Genomic DNA, 13202 nt, shown 5'->3' on the forward strand with positions numbered 1-13202 from the left:
AGGTGCTCTGGTTCTGCTCAGAACATTTCTGTAACACAGAGCCTGTGTTGGATCCCACACTGACAGCGCTGCCTTATGGGACCCTATGTGTCCCATCACATGCAAAGTCACGGTTTAAGCTGAGCCTTACTCAGCTGATACAGTCATTTTATTTCTTTTGACTCTATTTGCAATAAAAACCTGCAGCTGGGGTAGATGGGCAAAGAGTGAGAGAAGCCAAAGTTCGACAGCTCTTCATTAGAACACACATAGATCACTCTGCTTTCAAAATACGACTTCGTTTCAGAATGTGAAACAACATTCTTTTTGCTCAATAATCCATTTCTCTCATGTGGCATGTTTTTGTTAGTCTGCTATTTGTATGTCGCAATTACAGGTTTAATGGAAGATAAATCCACTTGATACTAAAAGATGAAACATTAGGTTTGAAGAAAAAGAAGCAATGTGTTCATATACAAACACTGAAATACATCTTCTATCACAGATTTTAACTGAAAAAAAAAGTCTATACATGCAAAATACAAGTCTCCAGCACATAATGAGAACATTGTCTTTTACACAATTGCTTTTAAATTGTTTATATAGTATATTCTGCATAATTTAAATCAGCTTTCGTGGCTAGAAGTAATTTGCATGGAAGCATCACATGATCATATTTTCATGGCCGAGGTTTGAGAAGGTATAACATCAAAATAAATGCAGATATATTTAGATTAAAACCCAAATATGCTTAGACAAAATAATAAAAAAGTCTTTTAACAGGAGAAACTGTAAAAAGATGAGAAAAATTAAACCCTGTCTGAATATTATTGCTCATGCTTTGGCTGTAACTGACACGTTCCCTACATAATCTGAGAAATGACTGACGGCATACCAGAATTTTACGCAAGGTTTGTCAAACATCAATTTAGAATTAACCCAATACTACCGATTTAAGATGAAATAAAAGAATTCTAAGAACTTAAGCCAATGATGGTGGCCAAAGGCCTTATTTTCTGTTTATACAGAAGTTCAACACGTTCCTAATTATCACAGTCCTAATGCTTTAACTGAGAAAAAGTCAGTCAGATAAACCCAATTACCATAGCTATTTATCTGCATGCTGTTGAGCTGGTCAGCAAGCTGTGCTGTAGAGGAAGCAGGTGCAGTATTTGGGAAGGCTGCTTGGGACTGATGACTGTAGGGAGGATAGGAAGGTCCTGTGTTACTTGGAGACAGAGGGCCTTGAAACCTAAAGCAAAAAATCAGTGCAGTTATGCCAAAAAAAAAAAAAAAATCACATCAAACAATCATAACTCTTGAAGATCTCACACCTCCTCAAGGTGGTGCTGAAATAATTAATTAGGACAAAACCCTAACGGAGCATGCCCACATTCTGGTCAGAAAACTAACACTTGTCTTAAAATACACAAAGGACAGGGAGATTGCACACTTGTTCAATAAAAACAGGCAGTCCATGCTTGTTTGCACACTTGTTAGAAATGAAGCAGAGTGAGCACACCATGGCAAAGTGAGAACAGTAATAACTGTAAGCTTGAAGATTAAGAAACACAAGCTTCTGAACGTATCACAGCACTCCATCCCCTTTCCAAGCTTATAAAGGAAGATTTCCTACCAGGGATGGGCAAAGAAGATTAGGAGAAAAATCTGAAGAGAAGAAAAGGAAGTGAGAAATTGTTGAGGATTTCTCTGTAGCGGAGTTAAAAAAAGAGGATGCAGGTAGAGAAAAACTTCATGATTATCAAATACGGAAAACGTGAATGCAAGAAAAATAACTAAAGAGAAGAAAGCAGTAACACACACGTGGCTTACAAAGGTATTTTATACCAGACTATTTCACTCTGGTAAAATAAGATCTCAAGCTATATCCCAATCAAACATGGATTTTCCCCGTGACCCCTTGTAAAAACTGAGGATGGGCCCAGCTATTTCAAGAGAAGTGAAACTCACTCTACTTGAAATTTTCATCTGGATACTTCCTGGCCTAGAATGGCAGCTCTGAGCAATTTTGGAAAAAAAACCAAGATGAGGTGAAGAACAGGAGATGTGCAGCTGCCAGGGCAATGACTGGAAGCTACAGAAGAGAATCAGTACTTCGCTAGGTCACATGAACCTGACTCCATTCACCTTGTTTTTTCATCCTCAGGACAGCCACCACTTCTCCCTATGCATGAGTACATCATCTTGAACAACTGATCACCAGTCTTTCTGGGTCCTCCTTCCCACAGTGATAACAAACAGGCTTCCCTATTTTGACATGAAATAACTACACTAAAACTAAGAAGCATAGAAACAGATTAAGATTTCAACCAACTACAAGAAGAACGTTGTTAAACGGTGTCAAGTTTACTAAAATTGTACACAAACTAATTCTGCCACTCCTGGGAGACGTGGAAAATAACTAATATTTGACAGAATTAAATAGAAGAGCTGCATATTGACTCACTTTACCTGCAACACAAATATCGTGTAACAAAGGTTGGCTATCCCCTCATACAACCTTTTTTCAAAGATTTCTTTCTACATAGAGCTTTCACCTGTCCCTGTTTTCTCCCCTCCCCATTCCTGTCTCCTTCACAGAGAGGTAACAGAGGTCAAACAGCTCAGATGTCAGGTATTGATCCTTTCCAGTCACCTGTGTGGCTGCTGTCCTGGAGTTCCAGACCCGTTCTGGAAACTGTTCTGGCTGAATTGCTGTGCACCAGCTGGTGGAGGCCCAACAGGAGCTGGAGATCCAAAAGGCACAGTTGATTTTGACACACCTGCAAAAGATTAAGCATTTTTATGTAAAACCCTCTAATAAGAACAAGATGGGCAAGAAATGCAGGTGTGCAGCTCTGCTCTAGCATAAAGAATAACAGCTTTGGGTCACCTTGCTTAAGCAGAGGTGTCAGACCAGAGGTCCCTTCCAATCTCAGTGATTCTGTTGGAAATGTGGTCGATTATAAAAGCAGATATGAAAAACTAAGAGAAGGTAAAAAAGGAAACAAATACCAGTTCACAACCTTCCAGCAAAGAACCGAAGAGGGACAGTAAGAAAAAGCAACGAACAAACAGACGCTGCAATTGCCAGTTTGGGACAGTGATAATTCCCCGTCACCCAGTTATATTTCAGGGTAGAAAAAAGAGGTCCCTTTGATTTCAGAGATCAAGGTAAGAATGAAAACTTAAAACAACTTTTAAAACTAAAACCAAAAAGAGCTTCCATATGTAGAACCTGCCCTCCTGTGCTGAAAACGGTTCTTAATTCAGATCTACCATAATGACCATGAAGAAACTGTGATTTATGTAAACAGCAATGTAGAATGAACTGCCCTTCAAACTGTATTTCTTCAACTACTTTCTCTTTATATTATTCTAACATAAAAAAATTATCTGGTATGGAAACCAGTATTTTCCCCAATTTCTCTAGTAAGTCAACTGCCAGAAGCACTTCAATCAGAATTCTGACTACATTCAGTATTTGATTAGAGTAACACAACTCCTTCTGTCTTCAATAAGAAGTTTTAGAGAAACTGGGTAAAACATTTTTTCTGTTTCCTATTATAGTATCAGGGTGAAACTTACACAAGGTAGAAAGAGATGGAAAACAGCACTATAGAAAAGTAGACTCTGAAAATAAATTTTAAGCCAAAATAACACCTGGTCGAGGCGGTGAGTATGAGGAGTTAGGGTCTCCATAATGTCCATAATGAATTGAAGAATTGGGTGGTCCAAAATCTCCTATTCCTGGCTGTGATTGGGAATATGGAGGAGCTGCAACATAACCTTGTTGACTCATGATGGCAATTTCCTCATTCCAAATATTGTGTCCTCTTCAGGAATCTGCAAAAAGGAAAATGACACCTGCTACTATTCATCACTCTCTGTGCATTTTAAAAGGCTGTGAATTGTGTTCCCCCTAAAAAAGATAAAAGACACATTTGAAGGCAAAAAAACCCCCTGAAGTCAGGGGCAAATATTGGTTTTACTTGACAGCTTAGTTTCCTCAGCATTACCACATGCTGCATTTAAATGGCATCCCCCTCTCCCAAGCCCATGGAGAGAACTGTAAGCAACGGATGTGCAGATAGAAAAAATTCTCAAAGGACATCTTTGTACGGGGAGAGCCTTGACTCCAACTACACGTGAAAAATACACTGTGAATCCTGCTCCCCAAATACCAGCCATTCCAAAGAACACAGAACACACTGAAAAATCAGGAAAGGCAGTGACCAGAGCAGAAAACTCCCCCAAGCACATCCTTCTTCTGTGCTAGCACACCTTATTTTAGAAGAAGTGTGGAATATCACACCGGTTTTCCACCAAACCTTTCACAAACCTTCTGCATCAACCCAACTCCAAGCAAGTGGAGATTGGAAGATTCCTTTCTTTTGATGCTGCTGAAACAGAGAATAAAGTACAGGATAGAGAGAATTCCTAATTCTGGTTGTCTTCTGCATTGCTGGCCCAGGCCTGAGCAGCCTTTTTACTCCAGAACTCCTCAGTGTGCCAAAATGGAGCACAAGATACTCCACAAGGCAGTTTGGCCTCAAGAGCACTGTATGCTGTCCTTGCTGTCATCAGGCATCTTCTCCCTCAGTCTCACACCTTGATCCCGCTGTTTTTAAAAAAATGAAACAAGCAAACACCCAGAATCTGATAGAAAGCAATTCAGAAATCTGTCTTCTAATGAGGAGAGCATTCACAAGATACATAATTTCTTTCTTGTAGTTAGATTTTGTTTAACAGAATAGAGCAACATTTTAGAAAACTTTCAGGAAAAAAGTGTCCTGATATCTGCCATCATTTTTAGAAGCAGAAAATCTGAAGAATCTAGCATTGCCAAACCACACGATTACATTTCACCAGAATAATTTTCAGATACAGTGCCCTTGGCTGCCAAAGGGTATGAAAAGTTAGTAAAGTTGTACACTGTGCAGCCTTGGTAACAAGCGTCCTCTTTTCTACCTGAGAGCTTCTATTTTGATAGCAGACTGAATTTAACAATAATAGAATTTCACTTTCTTGAGGCACAAAATAAACTGTTATGAGAAATGCAAACCCTGAACAAACATTTACTACTCCTATAGAGTCCCAAGCACATAAGCCAGGCATCCCCAAAGAACTACACAACATAAATTAGCATTTCAGGTGTTAAGGGTTCCTTTGAAATAGCTTTCCCAACCACCTGTACTTCATATTCTTACACTCAAGCTGTGGAGTCATCTTTAAACATGGAAACTGGATGAAAATAAAACACTAACTCTGCTCCAGAAGCACACACAAAGGCACCTCAAAATTACAGCTCCAAGAACATACAAATAAATTTATGCTGCACTGGCACATGTAAGTAGAGAAAAGTTATCCCTATGAGAAAGCCCATTCCTAGGCTTCCTAAGTTAAACAGATACTTCTGAAGAAGAAAACCTCAACAGTTTTACTGATCATCCACATCAGACAAATCACTCTGAGCTGGGTCCAGGGCCTGGCCCTCCCCACACTCTTCAATGCAGCACAAGATTTCTCAGTTGGAGTAGTTAACTTCTTCCGGGAGTTAATCCTATGGAGCTTTCTCCTATTTATTAGTTAACAAGTCAAACACAGGGAGAAGAAAGAAAAATGTTTAATCAGAGGCTTGGTGCTGCCAGCTGTACCTTCTTCCCCACCTCCAACAGAAAAGACGTGGCAGCGAGAGTTTTAGTTGTTCCAAAAGACACTAAATTAGCGTTAAAATACCTTCACACAGACATATATATATTTTATATCTATATAAAGGAAGAGATTTTTCACTTAGAGGCAGCTGCAACAACCAACACCTTACGCTGCAAGATCATTCAAAGGAAATTACTTCCTCCACAGCTTACTCACACACACACACACAAAAATCTTGCCACGTCAAACTTCCCACAGACAGTATAAACACACAGGGGTTGTGCTGAAGTGAGATGGGACACAAAACAACACAAGTGTTTCCAACACAGTTCCAGATTCTATTCAGCACCCAGGATATCTAATGTCTTCTCAGGATAGGTATATATACCAACTCTCACAAATGAGTGTTTTAAGGCTGCCTGAAGAATAATGAGCATTTCAGAAATTATACCATGGAGGAGGGTGTGGATGCACCACCACACCACGAAAAGATTTCCTACAGAAGGTCGTGAAAACTTTTTTCTCCCTATCTCAACACTAGTTTACCTCACACCCAATAACCTGGGGAACAACACAAGCACTTCAGAAGAGCTGCAGAATTTAATTTACCTCTATTACAGAATAGGCTGTCATCTTTTTCAGAGGATCGCTGCACCTACGCAACACTCTGGTGTCTCTGTGAAGCTGGAAAAGTTAACTATGTGCAAACAGAAGGAGGACAACAAAAATAGGCTCGAGTCCTTGGCCGCCTGAGGGAGAACTGTTAACTTTGTATTTCTTCGAAGACACTGCGCTCCCCAACACGTCATCTAGGCAGAGGTGCAGTCCCTTCCCACGGCACGCTGTCAACTCGGCAGCCAGCCTCGGGGGTGTGCACCTTGATATCTACACGGGCTCACACACACGGCTTAGAACATCGCTGCACGCACACACAGAACGCGACAAGGCTGCACACGTACTTCAGGCTCCTCTTTCGGTAACACACTGCGAACTAAGCTATGGAAGCGAAACCCAAATTTTTCCCCGTTCACCGCCAAGCCTACAAAGCCTTACTACATTTTTTAATGCGCATAAACTTTTCCATCCCCATCGCCTGCGAGTTTTAAGCCGCCGCGAACTCGCAACAGGTCCGGCCCCGCGCTCGGAGCCTCCTCCCGCCCCGCGGCGGTACCTGCGCCCGCCCGGGGCCGCGCTCCTCCACCGGGCGCTGGCGGCCGTGCGCGGCCCCCGGGCTCCGCGCCGCTGAGGGCGGCCGCAGCCCCGCGCCCGCGCCGCCGCCGCCAGCGCCGTGCCCTCAGCCGGGGGCCCGTTGGGACCGTTACCTGCGGCCGCGCGCCCGCTCCCTCGCGCGCCCGAGTGCCACGTCTGAGGCGGCCCGAGGAGCGCCGCGCCTGCGCGCTGCGGACAGCGAGGCCGCGCCCGCGGCCGGGCCGTGCCCTCCCCGGCGGGGGCTGAGGGCGGCCCGCGGTGGGCACCTTGAGGCGCTGCTGCCTTTGGCGTCGGGGGATGCGTCCCGCTTCGAGAGCGGGGCGGTCGTACAAAAGGGATGGGTTTTTTTTTTTCCCCTCGTTGTGTGCTTGAAAAACAGAATCGCGCGATCAGTTAGGTTGGAAAAGACCTCTGAGGTCATCGAGTCCAACCTGTGACCGAACACCACCACGTCAGCTAAAGCATCAGCGCCACGTCCAGGCTTTCCTGAAACGCCTCCAGGGGATGGTGGCTCCACCGCCTCCCAGGGCAGCCCATTCCAACGTCTAATTATCCATTCTGTGAGAAATTCTTCCTCATGTCCAACCTAAACCTCCCCTGGAGCAGCTTAAGACTGTCCTCTCATCCTGTCGCCAGCTACCTGGTTGAAGATGTATATATGTATAGTTACAACTACATTTTACACATATATATCTTGCATATTTGTATGTAAAATTAGGCCACCTGAATATCTACAGTGAAATACGATGCAGGTGCTTTACCTCTTTGCATAATTTGGTTTTAATTAGTGTTCAAGTGCATATAAAATGCTGCCTTGGTTACAGGATAGGTAATGTTTTTCTAATTAACGAAGCAGAAATGTGGGAGTAACATGAGAGAGAATGGAAGTAACATGAGGAAGATGTATTTGTAAAGTTACTTTTCTTCCCAATCACAAATAAACAATGATTGTGTTAAAGTAAAAAGCAAGGAAGCTGGCAGATGGAAAAAAAGCAATCACTCCAAGAATCACAGAACCATAGAATATCCTGAATTGGAAGGGACCCACAAGGATCATCAAATTCCAACTCCTGGCCCTGCACAGGACAGCCCCAAGAATCACACCACAACAGCTGTGTAGCCCACATGCATCTGGAATTCAGGCTCGAGAGGGTTTCTTATCCTGGTTCTACACCTTAGTAGAAAAAGTCTCCTGGAAGTACTAAACAGTTTTACCTAGAGCAATACCTCAGTAATGGCTGTGACCTTGAAACAAACTGTTCAAAGTATTCATTACTGTACAAAACAATTCTGAACAAAAACCCCAGGGCCTTGGAAACAGATGTTAAAATGAAGACACACAGTGGCATCCTTCACATGAAAGACTCACTAGCAACCTCAACAAGCAACACAAAGTAGGCAAGAACAAGCCTTGACCTGTCTCATTCTGGCTAACCAGAGCTGGATTCACCACTAAATAATATAAGCTGGTTTTCTACATGTTATCAGAGCCAGTACTGTTGGATATGTCAGGGAAAGTCTAAAACCTTTCAAATCTCTCCCAACTGTCTAATCAGGATGGAAAATTTCGTCCCCGAGGTGACAAGCATTAGTTAAACTGGATTTGGTTTTGGCTGCAGGGTATCAGTGACTATTCCATAAGCAGGATGCAAACCAATGCCTTTTCTCATTGCTGTGCTGCAGTTTCACCCTGCACCCCTATCTCTTTTCCTGCTTTTACAGACACATTAAAGTTATACAAAACTCCTCTGAAATCTCACACCACTGAGGAAAATAACAGGTTTAAGTTTGGACATTCCCTATTTTGCCAGGGAGACAGGCAGCCACTGTCCCAGCAGTCCTGCTGTGTCTCGCTCCAAGCTATTAACAGTAAGCAGCTGTGGATAACTCAGCACCAAGGAATCGTGTGTGCACTTACTTGGCCACTGAATACTTACTATCAGATTTCTCCTCCCTGAAATCAGCTCCGGTGAAACTGAATCAGGAGATCAGCAAAAGATAGCAAGGAGAAACCACTGCATTAGCAGTTCTTCCCTTAATTCAGGCCCTCTCTGGAAACAGATCAAGATGTCTCTTTCTTTCGAGGATGCTCCTGTTGTTCTTAAGCCTGGCACCCTGAGACAAAAGGCATGCAGCATGTCATAGTCTGGAGGTTTGGAAGCTACAAGTTGGATTTGTCTACTATTTTCACCTATAACATTAAAAGTAATTTAAGGTTTTCAATTTCAGAGACATGGAAACATCATTAAAGTTTAGAGTGTGTTGTTAGTCTGGAATGTAATTTCACAAAAATGAGAATGCAGAATTGCTAAACTATTGTAAGTAATTTTATTAAATCACTTTGATAAAACCATACCATAAAATCTGAGAATCAGACTGGTTTGTTCTCAATCATTTTCAGCAATGGTGACCTTGTAGGTTAAATTAACTTTCTTAACAGAATCAATTAGGTTGGAAAATTTATCCTGTAGTAGTACCTATGCAATGCTGTTGAAAATAAATGTGATTTCATATACTTCAGACCTAATCTAGATTGGTATACAGGCTCTATAGAAGGCTAGCTCAAATCTTTCAGAGACCATTATTAAAATTGTTTTTTAGTTATTATTATTTTTCAAATAATTTGAGATTGGACTCTTCCCAGAAATTATTACTGGAGGTCTATAAAAGCCCCTGCTGAACGAACCATGCAGGTCCTCTTGTCTCTATCTCATAGCACATCCCATTAAGAGAATGTCTGTGTGATTCCAGGAAATCTAAATCCTATCCTAGCTTTTTCAGTTACTAGATGTCCTTAAAATATAGCCTTGCTACAAGGTGCCAGGAAGAATCAGAACAAACCTTTCTTTAGGGGAATATGGGGGCAATATTTGGTATGTTCTTTAAAGGAACGGCTATTTCGTCACAAGGAATAGTTCATAAAACTCAAAGGATTGAACATTTTAGAAAGTGCTTCTTTCTGTTGAAACTGTTTTTCTTCATTTGTATGTCCTTCAGACAAAGCTACAGGTTTGCTTTGGCAGATCAGAAGGGTCCTAAGAGCTATTTACATTAAAAAAAGATTACTTTGTTTTCTTGTCTTGCTTACATATATTCACTAAAATCTTCTTTAATGCTTTGCCTACTCTATATTTAAGGTCTATGAAAAACAGCTTACAGCTCAGTGTAAAGCACTTTACAAGGAAAATGGAAATTATATTTAAAAATATGTTTTGATTAAAATGAAAGCAAGGACTTTGATATAAAAAAATTATCAGACTTCGAAGCAATTATGTTCTTCTCAAAAAAATTGTGTGTCAGATTAGAAAATGCTATATGAAGAAAAAGAAAAGATGTAATATTTCAGGAATCAGAACACTACTGTAAGAAGGAACACATCAGTGTTGTGACTCACCTACATTTCTAATATAAAAAGCTAGCACAGTAGAAACCTGAATAAGGGTACAGCAGAAGTGGATACTGATAGTTTGATTTAAGAGTCTCAAAGGCAATTAGAAAATATTATTGGAGTGCACCCTTTAAACAGTTCCCTATGGAGAATGAAAACAACCCAGGGTTTTCAGAATACCAGACTGATGTAGGTGTTGTTATTCAGGGAAAAGAATACAGGAATGTCAAAACCCTGGGCATACATTTATTGCTGTGTATTTTAAGTACCGCGTGTTAATAGATACTTCCTACTGGGACTGTGCACTATCACCCATTTCAGCTCAAGCACAGGGCCACAATAAAGGAAGAATTAACTGCTCACTGGTTTGTTGAGGTTTTTTTCACTAAGGTAACTCAGGCTGTGGATCAGCGCACCCAGAACCACAGTGGGTCCTGGCCAGTTGAGGAGGCCACTGGGAGGCCATCAGGGATTGTTGAGCACATGGATCATGCCAGTGAATCTCTCTTTTTCCTTCTGCTGAGTGCTGACCTCCCTCTCCATGGCAATGGTAAAGCTGTGCTACCATAAAGATGTCCTGGAACCTCACACTCATTGATGTTTTCAAAGTATTTTTAGATGAGAAGTATAAAGCCAATTCCAAGTCATAAACTTGGATTCTGTTTGTCTGAATTCATCTGCAAATTCATTTAGACTGATTATACATTCTATATATACATTCTTCCCTGCTGTGAAGTGGGATGTTTTGTTGGTTGCTGGTAAGCTTTAGAGCAGCTGCACTGTTTCACCCTCGAAATGGCTGAATTTTGTTATACCCTGCAGAGGATGGGAGGGCTGGGTGTGCTTCACTCCTTCCCTGCCCCAGCCCTTTTAAACATCAGTGGCAACAGGTAAGTCCACAATGACAGCTCCTGTTGTCTCCAGGCTCCCTAACTACCCCAGAGACAAAAATCAGCTTCCAAAGAGGGCATTCACTGCCTGCCTTGGAGACTTGGTAGAGTTTGCTGGCATATCTGCAAAGCAAAAAATTCTATTTAGGCATGAAAAATGGCATGCAAGTGAAAGAGTATGTAATACTATTATTTGCTTAGGAGAGACTCTGGGTCTTGAGAACAGGGCACTTGCATTAAAGCCAAGGTCCTGATCCCTTGTTAAATTGGTCCCTCTTAGCTAAAACAACTTTCTTTTCCTAAACTCAGTAAAACAGAAATTTTTATAAAACACTTTATGATCCACACATGGTAAGTTCTATGCAAGCCACACATTAAAAAAACAAATGTGCTTTAGAAAAATGACTTAGCTGCTTTCCCCCAAAAAGTACTTTCTGGCTAGTTCAAGCCTCTGGATTTCCCAGTATCTGCGAACTGTGAGACTCCTCTGCTTACTCTCACTGACTGTTGCTATTTTGGCTTTCTAATGAAATCAACATTCTGGCAACTCAATCTGGAACATTTACAGAAGATAGATGTGGTGTTCTGAGAAAACTGTTGTGATCTTTCAGTTGGGGAATTTCAATTATTTTTTAAATTCATTTACTACCGTCTAAGATGCATGAGAGTAGATGATTGCATTACCTGTTCTTAACAAAACAAAACAAAACAAACCCCAAGACTTGATTATCCTGCTGTAATTGCTACATAATGAACTGTAACATAAAAACAAAAATGAGGTCCTAGTATAATCTCATTAACAATATATCACGTATAAAGCATTGTGAATAAACATTAGGCCACCTGTCTTAAATAACAGCAGAAAGTTAAACCATCCTTTCTGTGTTTGCTTGCTGACTGTATGGAATTTATCAAACATTTATATATTTCACTTTTACATTCAAAAGCATCTGAAGCAGCTTTATTCACATGGGCTTTAATTTTACATTTCCTACTTGTGTTTAAAATTTCTGATGTATTAGTGGAGTCTTGCTGTAGAGCAGTACTCAAACTCACTATCAATAAAAAGATTAGCTGAGTGAGTTCTTCATTGTTGTGTCGTGCTCTGTGTTATTTATTTTTGTATTGTATTTTATGATATTTATTTTCGTTGTAAGGGTTTGTTCTGCACTCCCCTGTTCCCCTAAGAAATGTTATGTTCTAAGGTTTGTCCCTGCCCCTCTTCCCTGTCAATCCTCCCATGTTCCTCCCAGTCCCCTCCTGCGGGCTCTGCCTGTCATTCCATCGTTCCTCCTGGCTTCTAGAGAATTCCAGTAAGGACCTCGAATGATAGGGCAGGAGCTGAGGAGGTTCCTCCCTTTATGTTCTCGTTGGTTTCTTTGAATGTCCGTCCAGCCCTGTTCCACTCCCGCCTTGTCCCTCACTGGATGTTGGTTTGTCTCCTCCCTTAGTCCCTCCCCTGTATTTAATCCCGGAGCTCACGGCCCCGGGCGGCTCGGCTGGAGCAGCTTCCCTGGGGTTGGGATGTTCCCGGGTGGGACTGAGTAAACACCTTGGACTTTGCCCTCCAGCTGAGTCCAACTTCTCCCTCCGTCTTCGGCGAGGTCTGTCCTGTGATAAGGGGGAAACCCCCTTGGCTGCTCCTCTGGTTCCCAGGATCCAGAGGAGTGTTCCCTGACTGATGGCAGCGTCAGAGCTAGCTTGGGTGGAAGGAGCTGCTGCTCCGAGAAGGGCACTGCGACACTTCATAACAAACTGGTGATTTGATTTTGATATGTAAGATGCAAACACTTCAATGTGCGTTCTTACTTCGACTGTGCTCCTGCTTTACTTCACTATTAATGTCAAAGTACAAAATAATGTCAAAGTACAAAATCATGCCTGAGCATGGCAAATTTTGCATAACAGGAAAGAATCTCTGTTTTTTGTAAAAATATCAGTCTTGATTACAAAGTATTTTTCAAAATACTGGGTTCGTGATGTTTGGATACCTTTATAAAGAAATTGATGCCTCCCCCATGATCAACAAAAAATAAACATCAGAATTATGTGGTTTTTTTAATCTATCATGTTACTTTTAC

General features: G+C 41.6%; 1 protein-coding gene across 3 annotated transcripts in view; it reads right to left on the reverse strand.

Annotated features, from left to right (window-relative positions):
- SEC24D (SEC24 homolog D, COPII coat complex component) overlaps positions 1 to 7027 on the reverse strand; it is a 41557-nt gene extending 34530 nt beyond the window's left edge. The window contains exons 1-4 of one of the 3 annotated variants that reach the window (XM_040064640.2): positions 6957 to 7027; positions 3643 to 3825; positions 2636 to 2762; positions 1083 to 1231 (exon numbers count right to left, since the gene is read on the reverse strand). In XM_040064640.2, the coding sequence (XP_039920574.1) occupies positions 1083 to 1231; positions 2636 to 2762; positions 3643 to 3781 (415 nt within the window). In that variant the 5' untranslated portion in view covers positions 3782 to 3825; positions 6957 to 7027. Of the gene's footprint in view, positions 1 to 1082; positions 1232 to 2635; positions 2763 to 3642; positions 3826 to 6243; positions 6266 to 6805; positions 6846 to 6956 lie in introns of those variants that run through there. The other 2 variants (XM_040064641.2, XM_040064642.2) reach the window with 2 other exon arrangements.
- Positions 7028 to 13202: the final 6175 nt, after the last annotated feature.

The sequence above is a fragment of the Hirundo rustica genome, chromosome 5 (genome assembly GCF_015227805.2).
Source record: "Hirundo rustica isolate bHirRus1 chromosome 5, bHirRus1.pri.v3, whole genome shotgun sequence".
In the NCBI taxonomy this organism is placed as follows: Eukaryota; Metazoa; Chordata; class Aves; order Passeriformes; family Hirundinidae; genus Hirundo; species Hirundo rustica.